The 22,744-nt window shown below is 35.3% G+C and overlaps 3 protein-coding genes across 4 annotated transcripts; 1 reads left to right on the forward strand and 2 right to left on the reverse strand.

Moving 5' to 3' along the window:
* Positions 1–685: 685 nt before the first annotated feature.
* Positions 686–4,059, reverse strand: alkbh4 (alkB homolog 4, lysine demthylase). Of its 2 annotated transcripts, none has more exons than XM_055200502.2 (3): positions 3,902–4,059; positions 3,607–3,798; positions 686–1,305 (listed from the first exon to the last, which is right to left on the reverse strand). In XM_055200502.2, exons 1-3 carry the CDS (start codon positions 4,010–4,012, stop codon positions 787–789), a joined length of 822 nt encoding a protein of 273 aa, XP_055056477.2. In that variant the 5' UTR covers positions 4,013–4,059; the 3' UTR covers positions 686–786. The 2 variants fall into 2 exon arrangements, with proteins under 2 accessions (XP_055056477.2, XP_055056476.2); XM_055200501.2 differs by having other exon boundaries at positions 3,878–4,057.
* An 86-nt stretch (positions 4,060–4,145) lies between these two features.
* polr2j (RNA polymerase II subunit J) lies at positions 4,146–8,185 on the reverse strand. The gene is made up of 4 exons (XM_073860367.1): positions 8,161–8,185; positions 7,018–7,174; positions 6,744–6,918; positions 4,146–4,502 (listed from the first exon to the last, which is right to left on the reverse strand). The coding sequence occupies exons 1-4, from the start codon at positions 8,183–8,185 to the stop codon at positions 4,467–4,469; spliced, it is 393 nt and encodes a 130-aa protein (XP_073716468.1). The 3' UTR covers positions 4,146–4,466.
* A 4,770-nt stretch (positions 8,186–12,955) lies between these two features.
* ncf1 (neutrophil cytosolic factor 1) lies at positions 12,956–21,314 on the forward strand. Its single transcript, XM_055200500.2, has 12 exons — positions 12,956–12,973; positions 13,075–13,147; positions 13,699–13,779; positions 14,038–14,113; positions 14,843–15,008; positions 15,197–15,258; positions 15,344–15,466; positions 18,691–18,798; positions 18,902–19,019; positions 20,390–20,503; positions 20,611–20,777; positions 20,922–21,314. The coding sequence occupies exons 2-12, from the start codon at positions 13,076–13,078 to the stop codon at positions 21,065–21,067; spliced, it is 1,233 nt and encodes a 410-aa protein (XP_055056475.2). The 5' UTR covers positions 12,956–12,973; position 13,075; the 3' UTR covers positions 21,068–21,314.
* The last annotated feature ends 1,430 nt before the right edge of the window (positions 21,315–22,744 follow it).

Below are 22,744 nucleotides of genomic sequence, written 5' to 3' on the forward strand. Positions count from 1 at the left end.
TCTACCTACAGTAAACCGAGACATTTCTCAATCTCAGAATAAGAGCCATATTTTATAAATACATGAAAAAAAAGTATATGTATATGTATATGTATATGTATATATATATATATATATATATATATATATATATATATATATATATATATATATATATATATATAATAAATGGGTAAAGATGTGTGTTAAAGGTGCCAAAAAATGCATTGAAATAATGTGTTTAATTGTTCTTTGATATCTACATAGAAGGTATGTAACGTTATTAAGTACAAAAATTATCCAGAAACGTTTTTTACAGGTCCATTTACAACCCTAAGATTTGTCCTTTGAATGAAATAGCCTATTTTTGCCCTATTTGGAGAGGTCATGAATAATAATGTTGAGCTCTGCCTGAGGTTCATGCCAGGTCGTCACATTAGTAAACATGTTGGGGCGTACATCTCGGCTGTTACATCACAGTCGGTGTTATGCAGAGATTTGCCTGTTTTCCAATAGTCTTTTGCATGCACAAGGTTTACATAAAAATTTGGAAACAAACTGGTTTGAGGCTCACGATATGTCATTGCCATGTACAGAGCTCTTATTATTCATCTATGCCTAGGTAAATACAAATCCTAGTTTTTTTTATTCTATGGCACCTTTAAATGAGTACATTAGCTACAGAAACGCATTGACAACTCTAGAATACAATACAAAATAGTGTTTATTTAAATGAAAATTAAAACCTCTTATTTCCGTTGGGGTGCAAAAAACAATTATACATTCATTTATGCAAGCAGAGGACTTTTAAAGGGGTACACCACTGAATTTCAGTGCTATATCTAACAATTGAGAGCCCAGCTTTTCCTGTTCCCCTCCTTGCAAAAACTCAGCAGAGAGCTCTCGGAAAGTGCTGCACACCCTGCGCCCATGAATGTCTTTTCTGTGTATGGCATGTTTCCACCGATGCCGTGCCTCTCCAAAAACTACGACCAAACACCTCCGAGGTAGATGCACTGCAACTCTCACCTCCCCAATCTCCATGTCTCCCCATCCCTGATCTAAACTCATTGTGAGAACGGTTTTGGAGAGCAGGTTGATGGTGACCAAGTGCTCTCCCCACAGCCAGCTGTCATCCAAATGAGGATCAATAGCAGAGCCTCTGATCGGATCATAGTCTAAATTGCACTGTTCTACAGGTTTGAATGAAGACAACAGGGGTATCTGTGTCATCCTCTCCACCAGGCAGCGGCTGAGAGCAGGTAAACCGGTGAAGTCCCCCACGCGGACCCGTTGTTTTTTGAAGTTCACCTTCGGTCCGAAGTCCTTTGAATAAAATAAAGGATATTGTGACAACATTAAAAGGATACTAGTGACAGCAATGACTATAAAACAATGGATAAATTGGCAAAGTGACATCACATACTAACATTACCAGTTTTTATCCAAATTATGATATTTGTTCATATAGTAATAACTCATTTTAAATGGACTCTTGTTCTTTTTTATGTGCCTTGTAATAGAAAATTTTATAGAAAATCCATTCTGTTTTTATGATCTCACATTAATGAAACACTTCTAAAATGCTTACGTCACATCGCAGGACTATTTAAAGGTGCAGTGTGTAATTTTTAGAAGGATCTCTTGACAGAAATGCAAAATTATATACAAAACTATATTATCAGGGGTGTGTAAAGACCTTTTTATAATGTACCGTTATGTTTTTATTACCTTAGAATGAGACGTTTTTATCTACATACACAGATGGTCACCTTACGTGGAAGTCACCATTTTGTGCTGCCATGTTTCGACAGAAGCCCTTAACGGACAAACTTTTTTTACCAATTTGTCTCCGACGATGACTTGTGATGCTAGTTTTCCGGCGGTGACTAACGTAGCTTATGCACAGGGCTCTCAAGTCTCACGCATTCACCGTGAGACTCACGCATTTAAGTAAGTTCACACGCTCACACGCCACACCTTGTATTTCTCACGCTGAAAAAATAAGAAAACTTTTCCCACTCTATACAATTAATGAACGAGGCACAGGAGAGAAGTTCTCTGCCGAGTTCATATCTGTCGAGCCGCGGACACGGTCACACTAGACATCCTGATATAATTGTCACCTACCAGCCAATCAGAAATCAGAATTTGTTGTTTCTGGGTAAATTTCGTGATCCTGCTGCAAGCACATTCGTTACTAGGCAACATAGATTCTCACGTCACACAGACGAAGTGGCAGTTGGAAGAGAAGAATCCGATGAAAGCGGTAGGTAACGCATTCTTTTTTATAGCAATTTGATTTTACGATTCTTGGATGACATCACAAAAATGTGATCAAAGATAATAAAAACTGTTGTTGGGAAATATAGCCGAGGTAAATTATTATTGATTAAAAAAATCGAACTGCTTTGCAATCAGAATTAGCTTTAACTTTAGGAAAGTACTAAACACTAGAGGCTACCTGAAACAATCCCAGGTGAAAAATATTATAGGAAATACTATAGTGTTTTTGAACCATACTAATAGTATAGTAAATTTTAGTATATTATAGTATTTACAACACTTTGTTAATGATTGCTACAGCATACTCTGTATTAACTATAGTAGTGAACTGATAAACTGTAATAAATACTCTAACGTTAGTATTCTTTAGTTTATACTACAGTAATCTGTAGTGTATATTCTAGTATATTATACCCTATAGTTGTAGACAATGTAGTACAGTATTGGATAAAGTAATACGTTTACTTTATATTACTATAGTTGTTATGTTATCACAGCAACTATAGAATTACCACAACAAATTAATTCAAGTACATTACTATAGTATGGGTCAAAAACACTATAAATTACTATAGTATTTTTTTCACCTGGGAATGGAAAGGACAAGATATTTCATTTTCATTTATTTCATTATTTTCAAATTATACTTTATTCATACTCTTTTTAGCTATTCAGCTATACTCTGGCTTTTATTTTAGTAATGTTTATATCCTGCCAATGTATACATTAATCATTGCATTTATCTGTTTAAAAGATGTCACACAAACACACCTTGTATTGCAAGTATGCTCAGGGCAAGTTCTGCAATGTTGCTGTTCAGTTGGCTCATTTGGGGCAATTTTTTATATATTTGTATTTTTGAAATAAAACAATGTATTTAATTTCTATGACTTTGTCTTTAATTAGATTTCCCAACTGTTATAATTTCTATTTGTGCTAATCAATTATAAACAATATATTAAATTTAACTGCTACCAAAAACCTGAGAGAATTGGTTGGGGCCGAGGGGTCGCTGCTGCAAATATTTAAGTGGCTCCTCCCCTAACAGATGAAATCTCACTCCAAACTTTTGATAAAACTTGAGAGCCCTGCTTATGCATTTCAAAAGCGAGGGGTGAGCAGTGGACTGAGCCGTTGGTTGCAATGCGCAACCTCACCACTAGATGCCGCTAAAATTTACACACTGCACCTTTAAAGGGGAACTGCAAATAAGCTTAAAGATTACAAAAGAAAAGATGACCAGTTACAGCATAGAAAAGCTTATGCCCATGTTATTTGCTACATAATCAGGTCAGTTCAATCTTTTATCATTTCAACATACTTTAAATTTTCCTTATTTACCTGTTTCCGTCTGCCAGATTGAGATTCCCTCCAGGGGTTTTGGTCCATAGCAGCGACCAGCTCTCCCTCTTCATCTTCTGACACGAAATTTTCCAACAAAAATATTCCAGGAAACGCAAAAGACTGTCGATCACCGTTCACTTCTCGTACTGCCGACTTTGTTACGGGATCATAAGTAAAGTCGTAATGTACCTGCAAGCAAACTTTTATCAATACCCGAACCGGGACACATAAAACTTCGTCCATTTTAAATGATCATAGTGCAACCTACCGAACCAATGTAGTACAGACTCACCAGGTCATTATTTTCCAAATTATGTTGTTTAGACTTCTGTCCTTCGCATCTCAAACATGTTCTTATGCCTTTACAACCACAAGCGCGACTCAGTTCTCCTCCGGTAGCCATTAAGCTACACACGTGCGTCACTTTAATGCGCCCCCACAGAAACAACCTAAGCCCAAATAGTTCCTACTATATACGGATTTAAATCGACTAAACAATATCCAGCATGTTAAATTAACACAAAACCAGAGGACACTTTAATATAAAAAAGTCATTTATTATTAATTACAAAACATGAGTAAGACACATGAAAGGAAATTCATTTCTTGTAAATTATAAATTCAATTTGTATGCAAGCCTCGTTTTTTATACCAGCATGTATTGTTTAGAAAACCATCTTGGAGGATCTCCAAGTTCATAACAGCTGCAATGTTTCATGACTGATGAGTGCCATTTAGCTTATTTCATCATTTCTGAGAAAATAAATATATGAGGTGGAGGGCACACTGTAACCCAATAAGAGTTTAAATCCAGCCAATTGAGGATTAGTTATCATCCAATAGAGTGTAGGTGTTCTTCATTCAATTCCTTCCTGCTTGTCTTTGATGGCAACCTAAAATGAAGAAAGCGTCACATCAGTCTTTGAAACAGACACTACTGAATTTTTACAACAAGACAGTTAAAAGTACATTTGTGAATACGACAGTTAAATCAATCTAATTATGAGATGAGCATCAAAGTTTTAAATCTTTGACAAGCCTTTATTCAGTCAATATCTAAAGGCGGGGTGCATGATTTTTGAAAAACACTTCAGGGTCGGGCCAAGAACCAAAATACACTTGTAGCAAATCGGCAGTAAGGGGCGTGTCTACTAACCGACATCGTTGCCTGGGTTGTGTATTTGTGAGGCGGGACTATCAAAAGAAGGTCCAGATTCTATTGGGGTAGGAGTGTGTTTGTTTAGGTGGTTTCAAATAACAACATTGGCTTTCAGAGATCATGCACCCCGCCTTTAAGATATCAAGATTATATTCCACAGAATGTTTTTATATTATGTAGGAAGGTTTTATGTAAAGGTAAATAAAAAAGACTTGTCTGGGTCTCACTTTCTATAGAAATTAAAAACACTCCCTGATCGTCTATGCAGAACACACCGCTTAAGTGTTTTGAATGTCTTTTTTGCTATGTGGTTACTACTGGCCCGTGTCAAAACACATACCCTTAAGTTATGATGTTACATGCCATTAACGTCATTAACGCATTTTACTGTACAAACAAAAACAATACTGTTTGACATAACATTATTACAAAACCAGTAAATCATTTCATGCACATACGGTACTTATAGTAGTGATGGGCGGATCGATCCTAAAGTATCGATATTTCTGATCATGCCTTGGTATCAAAAGGATCGATTCTCAAGTACAAGTATCGATTCTATTTGTTTGTTTATTTTTAACAAGTGATTTTAGAATTTTAAGTAATAGTTGGACGCCGTTTTGTATATAAATACACTTAAATCGTAACGTCAGTGGGAACTATATCTTCTTCCGCTGTATCACCGCGTTCGCTCATTCAGTCCCATCTCCTTCCGCTGTGTTCATTCGCTCAGTCACTACCAGCACACAGTGCAAACAGGTTTAAAAATGGGTTTAAGTGCATTGTTGCGGTCAGTTAATAATGCGAAGCCTCGTGTGACATTGAACAACAAGAAATACGCCATTTTGGTAATACAACAAATATGACAAAGCATCAAAAAGCAAAATATCTTAGAGAGCACGACGAAGTGCAGCCTCACTGTCATCCCTTGTTTGATTTTCAGTGCATTCGAGTTTACTGACTTTTATCAGGGTTTTATTTTATTTTCAAAAGCAGCAGATTTTATCATTATAAAAAATAGGATCAATAGTAAATTTTTAATGTCAGAATTTAATTTTTTTATCTCAAAAAAGTATAAAGGGAAAAAATCTTGTAATAAATGTTCAGTGCAAAAAGTTGTCATGTCTATTTTATTTGATATTATTAATGATGGCTATCAAAAGACCCCATAAAATCACTTTAATACATAGATAAAAAAATTCATAGAAGTATCGGAATCGGTATTGGTATCGGTGATACTTGTCTTAAAAGTACTTGGTATCGGATCGACAAGAAAATAACTGGTATCCCCCATCACTAACTTATAGCATGATTATTTATTTAGATTTCAGAATGAGCACGTTTGTGACTAATACATATTCTGCGTTCGGTCCGCTGATCTGATACTATAATGAAGATGAATGTATACAGTAACTCACTGTTTAAAAAAAGTAAAATGTACAACTGTCAATAAATAACAATGTACATGATTAGAACGTTCGCGTTATAAAAATGTATAGGGAGACTTCAGATATAAAAACGGAGGATGGTAAAGTAGTGTTTTATCATTAAAATCAGATAACTTCCTAATAATTTAATAGAATGTTTGGGCATACCAATATGGCGGCGCAGTGGCTTCACAATTGTCACGTCATGCGCAATCCAGTCATTTATATTGATCAGTGTTTCGGACGCGGCCAAAGGCGTTAGTAAATAACATTGTTTTTTTGCAAAAAATGATTGAATGATTTCAAGACCATATTTCACGAGGAGCTGTGAGTATTATATCTGCTTTTAAAACTCTCAAAGTGGCAGAAACCAGTTTTCTGCACAATAACTTTTTTATCGTTCTACTGAAGAAAAATGTCACCAACATATTGAATGGCCTGAGAATAAGTAATAAAACAGCAAGTTTTCATTTTGGGTGAACTATACCTTTTAACCAGTATTACTGTCATTCATCTAACTACATGATTGCAATACACTGGACACATACCCTGAATCGCTCCTCCAGAAGTGACAGCTCGCTGATCAAGTCAGTGATCGCATTAGTGAAGGCTTCTTGTGGACTATAGTCTGGTGTTGTCTGAACTCGGATCACAATCTTGTGCTCGAGAGGGTGGGGAACTTTATATCCAGCAAACAGCACCTGGGGGTCTTTCAGCAGTTGTCTGATGGGAATTGAACATAGTTTTAAATGGTTATACATACAGGCTACCAATAAAACGTCAGAGTAATAAAAACGATTTAAATATGCATGAGGTGCTTACGACCGAATGATGTTCCCCAACGTGTGGTCCTCCTTATTCAGTGTGAAGAGACAGGCATTTGGCACCTTGGTGTCCTTAACTATTGTGATCCTGTAGAAAGGTAGTTTAATGAGAACATTGAGCTGTTGTATTCTCTTAAAAAATACCTTAGGGAAAGCTAACGTATAAATTTAACACCATGGGTTTGTAAAAACTGCTACAAATCCATGCTAAGTATTACTGGCAGTCGTTAGCTTACAAGCTAAGCCCTGCGCGTGCTTTATTTGTTCAAAGTGAGCTTATGTTTTATTGTAACTATGCATCACTTTAATAACTTGAAAGCAAAATACGGCGCACTTACTTTTCCCCCCCCTCAAATAACAAACACGACTCGAATGCTGGCGGCGCGTTCATCTTGTTTGAAAACAAGCAGCGCGAGCGCGGTGATGTTAATGAGCTTACGCAGTACTGCGCATGCGCGTTTTGAACACGTGACTGTCACTGGTAAAACGGATTCGGAAAACCGCTAGGCGGCGCTATTGAACGACAGATCAAATGAGTTTGTATTTTTGGTTCCTTCATTTTTGTTTGTAGGCTACTGTACATTTGTACAGGACCAGTTAACAGTATCTAAACATAACTGCGAGTGTGCAGTCAAATGTATGTTAGTAATACATTGATAAAACAAAATCTGCCACTTCGATTATAATTATGTTTTATTCTAACATCTATATACTACGACGTCACAAACTACGTTCGTTAACATACTGTAATTGCTCAATACATACTTGCCTACTTTGCACACATACAATCCCTTAGTAAAATTAACCATGTTTTTTGTGGTAAAAGTGTGGTAACCATGTTTTTTTTACTACAGCAACCATGGTTTAACTCTGTTTTTTGAAAACAATAAATATTTTATGTAACAATGATTTAATAAAAATTTGTTTTTTGGTTTAAACCATAGTTAATTTTCACAATTTCTTCAGAATCACTGCTTTTCATTTTATATATATATATATATATATATATATATATATATATATATATATATATATATATATATATATATAAACAAACATGTACATGCAACAAAAATTTGGTGCAATGATGCAATGACACCACTGCTGTGAAAGCAACAGTAGGCTATGGTAAGATAAGCACCAAATTTAGGCATGTTTATGTCCATGTTACCAACACACCCCTAAACATTTGGTAATTCTTTTCTCATGTGACAAATGTTAGAGAAGTTGTGAAGTTGTGTAACCAAAAGGTCATGACCAGTATGTGTTTTGAACCATATACTAAACCATTTCCACTATTTACTATAAGAAATGCATTGCACACATACCACACACGCTAATGCATTTGTATACACTCACCTAAAGGATTATTAGGAACACCATACTAATACTGTGTTTGACCCCCTTTCGCCTTCAGAACTGCCTTAATTCTACATGGCATTGATTCAACAAGGTGCTGAAAGCATTATTTAGAAAGGTTGGCCCATGTTGATAGGATAACATCTAGCAGTTTATGGAGATTTCTGGGATGCACATCCAGGGCATGAAGCTCCCGTTCCACCACATCCCAAAGATGCTCTATTGGGTTGAGATCTGGTGACTGTGGGGGCCATTTTAGTACAGTGAACATATTGTCATGTTCAAGAAACCAATTTGAAATGATTGAGCTTTGTGACATGCTGCATTATCCTGCTGGAAGTAGCCATCAGAGGATGGGTACATGGTGGTCAAAAAGGGATGGACATGGTCAAAACCAATGCTCAGGTAGGCTGTGGCATTTAAACGATGCCCAATTGGCACTAAGGGGCCTAAAGTGTGCCAAGAAAACATCCCCCACACCATTACACCACCACTACCAGCCTGCACAGTGGTAACAAGGCATAATGTATTCATGTTCTCATTCTGTTTAAGCCAAATTCTGACTCTACCATCTGAATGCCTCAACAGAAATCGAGACTCATCAGACCAGGCAACATCTTTCCAGTCTTCAACTGTGCAATTTCGGTGAGCTTGTGCTAATTGTAGCCTCTTTTTCCTATTTGTAGTGGAGATGTGTGGTACCCGGTGGGGTCTTCTGCTGTTGTAGCCCATCCGCCTCAAGGTTGTGCGCGTTGTGGCTTCACAAATGCTTTGCTGCATACCTCGGTTGTAACGAGTGGTTATTTCAGTCAAAATTGCTCTTCTATCAGCTTGAATCAGTCGGCTCATTCTCCTCTGACCTCTAGCATCAACAAGGCATTTTCGCCCACAGGACTGACGCATACTGGATGTTTTTCCCTTTTCACACCATTCTTTGTAAACCCTAGAAATGGTTGTGCATGAAAATCCCAGTAACTGAGCAGATTGTGAAATACTCAGACCGGCCTGTCTGGCACCAACAACCATGCCACGCTCAAAATTGTTTAAATCACATTTCTTTGCCATTCTGACACATAGTTTGGAGTTCAGGAGATTGTCTTGACCAGGACCACACCCCTAAATGCCTTGAAGCAACTGCCATGTGATTGGTTGATTAGATAATTGCATCAATGAGAAATTAAACAGGTGTTCCTAATAATCCTTTAGGTGAGTGTATAATGTATTCTAAACTATTTTAAATACTTTTTATCATTACTGTTCTGCTTTGCTTCACATCAAGCTTTTTTAATGTACAAACTACCACTAATAGTGGTACGACAAATAAACTTGAAACTTCTACCATTGGAAAGGGTGACTGTATACCCATATACTACACAAGTACCCTTTTGTCACTGGGACGGTAGTAACTTTAAATGTCCTAATATGTACCATTTAAGGGTATCAATATGCAGCTAAAAGTGTACTTTTTGAAAAGGTTCCACTTCAGTGACAACTTTTGTATCTTCGTGAATCGTGTAACTTATATTCTGTCATTCCTGACCTACAGATCACACTCATCAAATGTTGTTATTCATGTTACTATCAAACAGTATGTTGAAAGTAAGTATGTGATTCATACATTTTAGGCCTACATCCCAATTTACTTGGGTTTGGCAATAGACAGCATATTTTTAGGAAATGGGAAGTGAAATTAGACTTAGTTAAAGATATAGATTCCTAGAGACACTATAATCATTCCAAAATAGAATGTTTTCAGAAGTTTTAGTCATTTTTAATGACTAATACGTTTTCAATAAAAAGAATGGTGTAGTGTCTAGTGGTAATTAGGACTAAAACAGCATTTGCATAGCTGCTCTTTCTTACATATATATTCTGATTCATCTGTTTCTAAAGTCAAAATAAGGAGAATATACAACACAAATAAGGAAAATTATACAACAACAACAACCAAAATATCTGTTGTCTAGTACATGCAAGAAAATATCTAAAAGTGTGTGGGGAAAAAATGGCCGCATGTCTTTCACAACTCCTTTCACATTGTATATGACTTCCATAATGACTCAACGGCATCAATCTTTTGTATATGTGGCAATATGCTTTTCAAAATAAAACACATTCAAACATTTGTCTGAATGAGCCCTAGAAAGCTATAAATGACTTAATAAATATAATAAAAGTAATATGTTATAATTATATAATTTAGAATATTGTCCTGGTGTTTTGTAAAAAAAAAAAGAAAATTAAATTTGAAAAGACAATCTGGTGTCACTGTATTAACAAAAACAGCTAAGGCTTATTACATCACTGAAATGTCATTTTTGCTGAGAATATTACAAAGTGTAAATCTTTGATAATAAAAAATCAAAGTCTTTGTACACAAAATGATGAAATGATTAAAAAAACCCTGTGAAAATGTTTTGCCTTATAAGAACAACTAAAAAAATAAGTCACAATCTTTTTTATAATACAAAAAACAACAACAGAAATTAGTGTAGTATTGTTAATCATGTCTGTTTTTCACAGGCACTGTTGAAATGATATATGACAGTAATAAAAAAAAATAGAGGAACTAGAATGGATTAGACAGTGACTACTTAAATAAGTTTGTTTTCTCAAAACTTCCTTCTCTTTTTCAGTAAACTCGAAAACGACACAAAAGTGAACGTGAGGAACTGCATCTAGACAATGTCTGCACTACTGGACTGTTAAAAAAATTCTGCATTTTTGTCCAATCAAACTATTTTATGTTACTTTAACTTAACAAATTAAGTTAAACAATTTCAACTTATTTTTATAAGTGATGTCACCTTTTTTAAGTCAAAATTTAAAATAGTATGTTCAATTGACTTGCAAAACCAAGTTGTTTTACCTGCTGCATTTTTAAGGTCGTTATATTAACAGTGACATGTACAGTATATCATGTATGACAAATTATGACATAATGAAAGGTTAAGCAATGATGCATTACTTATTGTGTAATTTACTGTAGGATTATACTCCGGTTTCCCTCAAAAGTCCAAAAACATGAAAATAAAGGTTTGGTGATTTGATGGCTGGATGTTATAATTTTACCTCACAGTTTTACATATACAACATACAACTTTACATCACATATTATATTATATAGGGGCATGGGGAGTTGTCACAAAGGCTATATTTCAGTAGGCTATACTATAAACCTCCGAATTAAAAGTGTAAATGTACAAAATGTGATACAGTCTGTGAAAACAGTTAAAGTCTTTTTTTTTCTACATAAAATCATCCTACGTAATGTAACGACCATACTGTGCAAATGACAATATTAAATGAGTAAGATCATGTCAAAGATTTAAATTATATTGAAATGAATGAGCTTTGATTCTCCAAATTTCATAATTATGTGACTTTACCCTGAATTTTACAGACAGGGTCACATAGGTAAGGAATAATTGACGACGGGCCATTGAATTATAAGAAAATAATGCACACCCAAGGTGGAATGCACCGCGAGTGTGCATTATTTTCTTATAATTCAAAGGACCGGAGTCAATTATTCCTCTTATACCACGGTTACCACAAATATTGCTCTGGTGCCCATTTTTAAGACATTTGACAAGTTAGGTGTGCGGTTATAAGAAATTAATGCATACCCACGGAACATTTCTCAGCCAATCAGAATACAGCATTCAACAGACCCGTGGTATAACTGACAATAACTAATAGGGGTGGTTTCCCGGACAGGGCTTATCTCAGACTAAAATGCATGTTTGTGTTGCCTATATTTATAAACAACTTGTTTTGACATATCTTAACACACGCCATTGTTTTGTCTCAAGATGCACACCAGTATTGTTGTTTGTAAGGTTTGTTTGTAAAAACTGCTAAATGCCCAAATAAAGCCTAGTCCTGGATTAATCATAGCCCTGTCTGGAAACTGCCCCATTGTGTCATAAGATGAAAATATATTCATTTAAAGGAACGGTATGTAAGAAATTAATCATAAAATGGCCTTGATATGTCACTAGACATTAAGAAATCATTTTCATTTCAAATACTTATATCACTGACAACAGTGGTCTGGCCAGGATATTGTCATTTAAAAAGTGGAGTTGCAGCCCTCAACTGATGTTTATGTTGTCATGTTGTGTATTGGCCACCAGTTGTGTGATTGCAGTACCAGTTTTAGCCACAAGTTTTGTGATTGCAATACCAGTTTTGGCCACAATCCTACATACTGTTCCTTTTAATGTATCTTTTTACTTTTGAATATTGGTGGAGGGTTTTTGTAAAAATATATATTCAATTTACTCATTTTTAAGGTAAGTGGTTGCAATCAATTTATTTAAGCTACATTTAAAAAAATAATTGACTGAATTAATAATTTTTTTTGTGTAGCCAAGCCAATATATTGTCTTTATACAAAAAACTTTCATAAAATAAGCCCTGAGAAATATTACCTTGGGTAAAAGTGTTTCAACGGGCCTAGTTCCCTGATGTACTTTTGCAATGCGTTAAAAATGTTATGACCACGTAGTCAATACATGTAACTTTGGACTTTCTCATCTATATTTCCTCACCATTTTTAGGTAACGTGTGAAAGAGGAAGGACTGTGAAAGTGAGCCCCTCCTACTTTCATACTCTATAAACACATGTATTATATAAATAATAGAGCAGTCACTGATTCTTTTAGATATCCATCGAGTCTCTGTTTTGCAGGATGGCTGAAACTTATGTGCGACATGTGGAGCTGTTGGGATTTGAGAAAAGATACTTTCTCAGTCAGCATTATGTAAGTAGGCTACAGAAAAATTATGGTTTTTACATCTCTGTGTCTAAAATGGCGATTTTTGTCAAATTGAAAGTTGGATTAACTTAAATTGGTTACATAAAAATAAAATAAATTATAAATTATAAAGTTGAAAAATTACAAATTTAAGTTGATAAAGCTTACATTTTTACGTGTTACAAATTGAAGTAATTTTTAAAAGTGATTTCACCTAAATTTTTCACTTAAAGTGAGAAAATGTACGTTGATAAAACATAACATTTTTAAGTGTTACCAATTTTATTTTTTTAAGTAGATGCAACTTTGACATTTTATAACAAAATAAACTTGTCAATACAGACATTACATAATTTATATTCTCAATAAGGTAGCTGTCACAGAGATAGTACCCTAATATGTACCATTTAGTTGCACTAAATATTTAGTATGCACTCTTTAGTTACATAGTAGGGGTCTTTTTTGAAAAGGTAACGCCCCAGTGACAGCTCTTGTACCTTTTGTCTAAAAATATATTTAAAAAAATGAAAAAACTATATTTGAATTCTGTTTAAAAGGTATACATGATCTTGGTCAAATGGAGTGATCAATCAGAAAAGCTGGTTTACAGACGGTATCCAGAAATTCACACGTTTCATGTAAGTCCTGTCCTATTTCATACAACCGAAAGTAAAATAGCATGTTGTGTTTTCCTTTACCGCCTACATTTATTATTGCTACATGCATCACAATGTAACAATCTTTTATATTAAAATTTATATAACCTCAATTGAAAAAAAAGTATTCACAAAATGATAAAACCTAAAATGCATTTGTGCATAATGTATGTATAATAAATATATATTTGTGTGCATTACATACAATATATATATTAACCAATATTATTTCATTTATAGAAAGCATTGAAGGAAATGTTTCCTATTGAAGCAGGAGAGATTGATGCAAAAGACAGAATTATTCCTCCATTACCAGGTAATCTGTTTTTCTGTGAAACAGGAACTCTCAAAAGGACCAAGTCTGCATATTGTAACTGATTCACTTTTATAATTTAACAGCTACAGACTTGTAAATGCTTTACGTCATCAGCCTTCATTAATTTCATTTTCGAGCATGAGAAGACAGGAATGTAGTTTGGTTCCTTTCAAAAGAGGAAGCACCTGTCTTATGTCAAGCATATCAAATATATCTATTTATTTATTTAAAGTTCATGAAAGTAGAAAATAATGAAAACCACAGAGCAGCATGTGCAAGCCTTTTGCATATGCGATTCCTTGTGTGGGGTTTTTGTGCCGGTGTTTCATTTCTGCAAATTAATATTTGTGAAGGATATTGTGGTAGATGTTGCAGACAAGTTGTAATTTTTTTGGACTTTCCAGTGTTGCAGTCACCTGTATATCACGGACAGATATTATGGAAAAATACCATGCAGCACAATACATAACCTCATGTGATCTTATCTGCCAAATCCAAGCTAAAGTTTCATTATGAGATTGGGAGCATCAAAGTTTCATTTTAGTTTGATTTCAATCTTTGACTTTGACATGACCTTACTCAGTCAATATTAAACCTATATAGGTCATATATTATCTTTGCATTATGTAGCATGATTTTATGTAGATCACAACATAATGTACTGGGTCACATATGACAGAAATGCCTGAAATTGAAGTCAATTTTCAAACCATTTTTTATCTCCTTCAGCTCCAAAATGGCTGGACAATCAAAAATCAACGGAGACGAGGCAGGTGACTCTTGCCGAATATTTTCGCTCTCTGCTCGACCTTACTCCAAAGATCTCCCGCTGCCAGCTGGTACGCGACTTCTTCAAAATGCGGCCTGAGGATGAATCTCCACCGGCCCCTCACCCGTGAGTAAATATTGCAACAATTTTCAGCTGTGGTTAGTGCACAACATGTTTTGACACATTAGGTGACAGTGGTTATAAGAGTAATGCAATGGCCATCCTGCTTTAAACGGTCAAAACATTGTAAAAAAAATCGAAAATAATATAATAATAATATAATAATATAGCAATGTTGCCATCTCTCTTTGTAGATACAAAAGAAACGAGACCTTTATCATGTCCACCAGTAGATCAAGGAGCAACACCTCATCAGGTAAGATCAACCATGAGCTCTAATATATTTATTATATTGACTGCAGTGCCTTGTGGATGTTACATTTGTGCATTTCTTTGTACAGAAATCACCGGGCCTATCATGCTCGAGAGCTACAGAGTGATTGCGGACTACAGCAAGAGTTCAAAGTATGAGCTAACACTGAAGGCAGGAGACATGGTGGACATTGTGGAGAAGAGTCCAAACGGTGAGCAAGCGTGTAGATGAAAGTTGTGGCTGCCCTTAAGCGACAGATAAGAGATTGTGATGAGTTGAATGGTAGCAATTTTTGCGTATCATTGATTATTACAATAATTTGGATTTATTTTTACACTGTAAAACCTAAAAGTTAACTCAACTCAAACCATTTAAGTAAACCGGTTGCATTAGTTACAGTTACATTTGAGTACTGTGAACTAAACAAATTGAGTGATATGCAGTTATGCACTTATATTTAAGTTCACACTACTTAAATATAAGTGCATAATTGCACATGACTCAGGTTCACGGTGCTTCAATTTATGTGTTTTAAAACTTAAATGGCCTAATGCAGCCGGTTTACTTGAATGGTTTGAGTTGAGTTAACTGTTAGGTTTTACAGTGTAGGTTTGAGGGTGAGTAAATGATGACAGAAGTTTCGCTTTTGGGTGAACTATCCTTTTAACTCATTCCCCACCAGCCTTTTTTTTTTTTTTTAAGTTGCCCGCCGGGATTTTTTGGGATTTTCACAAAATGCCTTCCACGAAAATGTTCTTCTATAAATATATAAACATACAAATATATCAAATAAAAGAACAGATCCTCTGCTTTCAAACAAACAAAACAGGAAAAAAAATTCTTCATTTGTCCTTTTTTTATAACCTCTTAAATATGGTTAGGTTTTTTCAAAAAGACAAAATTTTGAGCAAAAATCGGAGAGAATTGCATTATTGTAAGGAATTTTGTTAGAGATCAGATTCAGAACAATTATTAAAACATACACTGAGTTTTAACTGTTGTAAAAATAGCTTTTGCTTTTTATAAATTGGCGCCATCTAGTGGATAAAAGCAGAATTATAGATTACAGTAAAAACTTGTCAGGAAAGCGTCACTGGCAGGGAAATGTCCTCTCCCAATTGACGAGATAACTCGTCAATTACTAGTTCCTTATTGACGAGATAACTCGTCAATGGCAGAGAAAGAGTTAAGAGCAGAAATGTTAGGCACCATACTGTATGGCAACTATTTACGATAAGGTCTGATTTGTTAACATTAGTTAAAGGATTAGTCCATTCTCCTAAAAAAAAATCCAGACAATTTACCCACCACCACGCCATCCAAATTGTTGATGTCTTTCTTTGTTCAGTCGAGAAGAAATTATGTTTTTTTGAGGAAAACATTCCAGGATTTTTCACATTTTAATGGACTTTAATGGACCCCAACACGTAACAGTTTTAATGCAGTTTAAAATGACAGTTTCAAAGGACTCTAAACGATCCTAAAGGAGGCATAAGGAACCTTTGGAATTCTTCCTCTGGCTGTGTGACGAGCCGACCTCACGTAATTGCGTAATGACGTCAAGAGGTCACGAATGACGTATCGAAACTACGCCCCAGTGTTTACAAGTGTGGAGAAAGAGGACCGTTTCGAAGTTGTTGTATGTCGAATGATACTAATTAATGTCTTTGTGTCAGTGTTTTGTTTAAAATGGTCCGCAAATGTGCGTTTCATATATGTAACACGTGACCTTTCGACATCATTACACAATTACGTGAGGTCGCACTGGCGCGTCACACGACTGGAGGAAGAAGAGAAGTTGTGGGTTAAAAGTGCATATTTTTTATTATTCTTGCCAAAAATGACAGTCGTTTGGCTAGATAAGACCCTTATGCCTCGTTTGAGATCATTTAGATTCCTTTGAAACTGCAATTTTAAACTGCATTAAAACTGTTAAGTGTTGGGGTCCATTAAAGTCCATTAAAATGAGAAAAATCCTGGAATGTTTTCCTCAAAAAACATAATTTCTTTTCGCCTGGACAAAGAAAGACATCAACATTTTGGATGACATGGTGGTGAGTAAATTATCTGGATTTTTTTAATAAGAAAATGGATTAATCCTTTAACATAAACACTGAACAATACTTTTTAGCATTTATTAATCTTAAAGAGGTAGTTCACCCAAAGATGAAAATTCTGTCATTGTTTTCTCACCTAGATGTTGTTACAAACCTATATAAATTGTTTTGATGAACATGAAGGAAGATATTTTGAGGTATGTTTGTAACCAAATCAATCGTGAGCCCTATTCACTCAAGTAGGAGGGAAAAAAGTATTATGGAAGTCAATGGGGCTCAAAAACGGTTTGGTTATAAACATTCCTCAAAATATCTTTTTTGTGTTCATCAAAACATTAAAATGTATAGGGTTGTAAATAATGACATAATTTTCGTTTTTGGGTGAACTATCCCTTTAATTAATCTTCCCTTACTGATACTTCACTAACTAACTAATACACAATGAACTATAAGAGAACAATATGTCAGCTAATATTAACAAAGATTCATTAATGCAGTAAAGATACATTGCTCATTGTTAGGTCGAATATATTTAACTAAAATAGTTACTAGTTTCTCCTTGTTATTTGACCTGTAAAGTTTTTGTGACTGTTCTAGTCAGCTGAACTTCCAGTTTTTACTCATCAGTGTCATTCCTGTGTTGCTATCACACACAGCAATAAATGTAACCCCTTATCATTCCTGTAAAATTTGCCTAAAAAGGACACTAATTGTACCTACTGTGTTGATTGTATCTTAAAAGGGTTCACATCATGATGTGAATCACAAGAATCTCATCTAAAGATATGTGACATGTTTTTTTTATTTATTTTTGAGTTGATGTTTGTCATTAAGTTTACCATCAAAGCATGCAATGTTCCACCCACACTACATTGGAGCGTTATGAGGATAAATAGTCATATTTATGTGAAGTACAAAATATGTTGGCCAACTCCATTATTGCATAACACTTTCATAGCTGAACCACAGTAGCTCAGAGTCTTTGTACTTTCGTATTTAGTAGTTCTTTAAAACATAACACTTGTGCATTGATGGGTCAAAGGATTTAAAAAATAATGAAGCAGCTCATGTAAATGCTAAAAAATATATTTTGTTATTTGTGTTTTTGCCTATAAACCCAGCTAAAATTATTTCTTGTGATTTATGGTATACTACATTAAATCATCTTACATAATATAAAGAACATTCTGTGAAAAAAATAACCTGATATCTTTCGACCAAGTAAGGTCATGTCAAGGATCAATGAGTGAAATCAAACTTTGATGCTCCTAAATCTCAAAAGTAGATTGTGAGACTTTAGCTTGGATTTTACATTCATGGTCACGTTTTTGTTTTGCAATATTTCATGTTTGTTTATTTGTTGTGGTTTGATCTGCAGGCTGGTGGTTTTGTCAGTGTGAGACTAAGAGAGGCTGGGTGCCAGCTTCATACTTGGAACCACTGGATGGAGCAGATGAATCAGAAGAACCAGAGCCTAATTATGCAGGTCAGTAACCACCGCTGATCTGAGACCAGCAAACATGGGGTTAAATTGGAGTGAAGTGACCGATCGTGTTGTGTTGACATGTATTGATATCTATTTATAACAGGAGAACTCTACAAAACCACCAGAGCCTATAAAGCTGTTGAAGAGGATGAGCTGACTCTGGAGTTAGGAGAGACTATTGAAGTTATCCATAAACTTCTAGACGGGTGGTGGGTTGTCAGGTAGGGGTCAACTGTATTTACTTTAAATACTGTACACTGTCAGAACAGTTTTCAAAAGGTCCCTTACGAAGGTCCTACTTTGTAACATTTAGGTTCACATATAAGGGTTGACAAAATATTAATCGTGGTTAATCACGATTAATCGCATTCAAAATAAAATTTTGTTTTAGCAAATATATATGTGTGTGCACTTATTTATTTATTTATATATTTATGTTATATATAAATGTTATTTTTTTACATAATTTTTTTTAATTAAATTTATAAATGTATACACAAACTTTTGTATGCAATTAATTGACGAGTATCACGTTGAAATAAAAAAATCAAAAGTTTAGTTTCATGTGCTCACGCGAAACCTTCATGTGCAGAATTATTTTGTTACGTTTCGCGTGCTCACGTGAAACTTTCGCATGTGCACGTAAAAACTATCGCGCGTGATACTATCGTGTGCGCACGTGACAATATCAAGTTTAGTTTGGTGTGAGAACGTGAAACTTTCGCGTGCGCACATTAAAGTTTCACTTTTACGTGCACAAGCGAAGTTTCACGTGCGCACACGAAACTAAACTTAATATTTTCACGTGCGCACATGATAGTATCATGTGCCCACATGAAAGTATCATGTGCGCACATGAAACTAAACTTTATTTAATTTTTGCTTAGGGGCTCCGTACTTCCCTGACGAGTTTGTACGGTAATCTATATTTCCGCTATTATCCACTAGGTGGCGCTCTTACCTAATTTATAAAAAACTGAAGCGTTTGCTAATTAAACAATGTTGTAAACTCCTGAAATTAACTTTGATAATCCTTCTGAATCTGATCTCTAACAAAATTCCTTTACAACAATTCAATTATTTCAGTGTTTTGCTCAAAATTTTTGGTATTTTTTAAGAAACCTACCGATATTTAAAAAAGAGAACAAATGAAGTAAGAATTGAATTTTTTTTTTTTGGTTTTGTTTATTTATTTGTTTAAAAGCAGAGGGGTTTTTCTTTTATTTTAAATATATTGCATGTTTATATATTTATAGAAGAACTGTTTTTAGAAGAAGAATTTTCCTGGAAGACATTTTGTGAAACTTTTGTAAAAATCAGAAAAAATGCTGGCGGCCAACTTAAAAAATAAGGCTGGCAGGGAATGAGTTCATCTTTTGACAGTCCTAATAAATATGTATAAATGTGATATCATTATGTACCTTTGAGGTACTACTATACACTCTTCAGCAAAAGTGTACTTTTTCAAAAGGGTACCACTCCGGTGACAGCTAGGGACCATTTTTTTGACCGTATTTCATTGCCAAAGCAATAAGGTGACTAGTGAAAAATCTTTGACTCCCAATTAAATCAAAATGTTTGTCTCTAACAGGAAAGGTGAAGATACAGGCTACTACCCATCCATGTTCCTCTGTAGTACGGGTGAAAGAAAAGAGGTGGATGCTGAGAAAGATGTGGTCAAAAGATCCACACCACCACCCAGGAGGTAGATACACATTAAAAACCACACTATAACATTCACCAAACTCTCAAGTGTCATTTCGGAAGATTATTTCTCAATTTAATCGGTTTTCTTTCAATTGTGACTAACAGATCTACCATACGCAACGTCCAGAGCATCCATCCAAAGGGACGTCAAAGAATCACTCAGGACACCTATCGCAGACAGAGCCGACGGTTCTTACAGCAGCGAGGAAGACTAAACTCTCAATCCAAGATTAAGACACGATCACCATTACAAGAGAGGAGGACGAACACAGGTGTGTATTGTAAACATGAAAGGTCTGGCATTGTTTTAAGAAAAAGTTCATGGGTTCGAATTCTAGAAACATGTGCTGATAACATGTATAGCTTAGATAAATACATAAATGTGAAAATGAATTCTTATATTTCTTTGTGTGTAGAGAACATTGCAAAATCAGACTTAACCAAAGAAGAAGATCTGGATAAGAGCGTGCCGGTCATTCCTCCACGGCCAAGCCCTGAGCTGATCCTGGAGCGCTGTACTGAAAACACATGCAAGAGAATCAGCGTACATGAAGCCAGCTGATCTGCATGCTAGAAACTTTGCTTGAATCTCTGAAATATTGATCTGGTTTTCTCAGGCATTCAGACACTTGTGTACACAAATGCTCTGTTCGATCCTGCTTAGCCCAGAACCTGGTATAAGCTATGCTTCTTAGATTTTAAGTTATATATGTTATACTTTATACAACATGTCAATGTACTCAAGTAAAGCCTGTTTAGATTTAAGTACTGTAATAATAACGAAAATAAAGAAAAAAATCAGTTTCAAATCTAATGTGTGGCAATACCCTTACAAATAAGAACCATGTTGGAGTGCCGCATCTCCTCCTTTTGGGATATCATTTATATCTTTGCATTGGAATAAAATTATCAACAGCCAAAATAAATAATTTATATCCATAGTTTTTATTCATAACGGTTTTACACATTATTTTTTCAGTGTTTTTGGGAATCGAACCCATATCCCACAACGCTCTACAAGTTGAAGTACAAGAACTTTTACAATACGCACTTGTCTTCCTCAACTTAAAGGGCACATATTCTACAAACTTCACTTTTAAAAGATGTTTGGACATAAATGTATGTTGGCAGTGTGTGAACACAACCACCCTACAATATAAAAAAATCTATTCACCCCTTCTTTTTTAATCCCCATTAAACCAAAGCAGTCCCATTACACATGTTGTTTTGATTCTCTAAGCAATGTGATGTCACACTGATAAAGCCCCGCCCACAGCCACTGACTGACAGTTTCTTTTAGTTTCTGCTTTCAGTGAGTTGGACGCTGTCTGCTATTTCTCTATGCTTCTTTGCGAAATCAGATCTATTTTAAATCAAAGTACGTTAACATGAACAGAATAAGCGGATAACTATCAAAAATCTGCTTATTATAAAAAACTGTTTTCATGCGTTTACATGCAAATCAATGAACCAGCTATGCAGACAACTGCGTTTACATGGGACTTGGAGATTTGTCAGGTTTCTCGCAGGTAGTGACGTCATCGCCTATAGTTCATAATAGTTGATCAAGAAGCCGATGGCATATCCGTCTTAAGCTATATTTAGGGCCCGAGCACACCAGGGTGTGAGGACCCTATTGTTTTTGCTCCGTTTATTATTATTATTATTTTTCTTCTTCTTCTTCTTCTTCTTCTTCTTCTTCTTCTTCTTCTCCGAAATGGATCGCATTTTTGAGGGTCTAAACATACCCGAAAACTCATGAAAATTTGCACACACGTCAGAAGTGGCGAAAATTTACATGTATTATAGGCGTCAAAAGTGGGCGTGTAAAAATGGCTCGATAGCGCCACCTGCAAAATTTCAAGAGAACAGCCCCCCCACTACGGAAAACGTACAGATACTAAATTTGGTAGGGTCATCTATGACCCCAAGACTTTCAAAAAAGTCTCTTGGAGCTAAGCTCTAAACCCCACAGGAAGTCAGCCATTTTGAATTTTCTCTGTCATTTTTTGTCATTTCCAAGCGTCGTACTTTAACGAACTCCTCCTAGAGATTTTATCAGATCGTCATCATATTTGGTCAATCTCATCTAAAGGCCTTTGCAATGCTAAATTGCGGAGATCTTGACTTTTCGCTGGAGGGTGTGTCCGTGGCGGCCTGCCAAAGTTCGGCATTTTCGCCATGAAACAGGAAGTTGTTATAACTCAGGCATACAATGTCCAATCTGGCACACACTTCA

Source organism: Misgurnus anguillicaudatus, chromosome 22 (assembly GCF_027580225.2).
Source record: "Misgurnus anguillicaudatus chromosome 22, ASM2758022v2, whole genome shotgun sequence".
NCBI classification, from domain to species: Eukaryota; Metazoa; Chordata; class Actinopteri; order Cypriniformes; family Cobitidae; genus Misgurnus; species Misgurnus anguillicaudatus.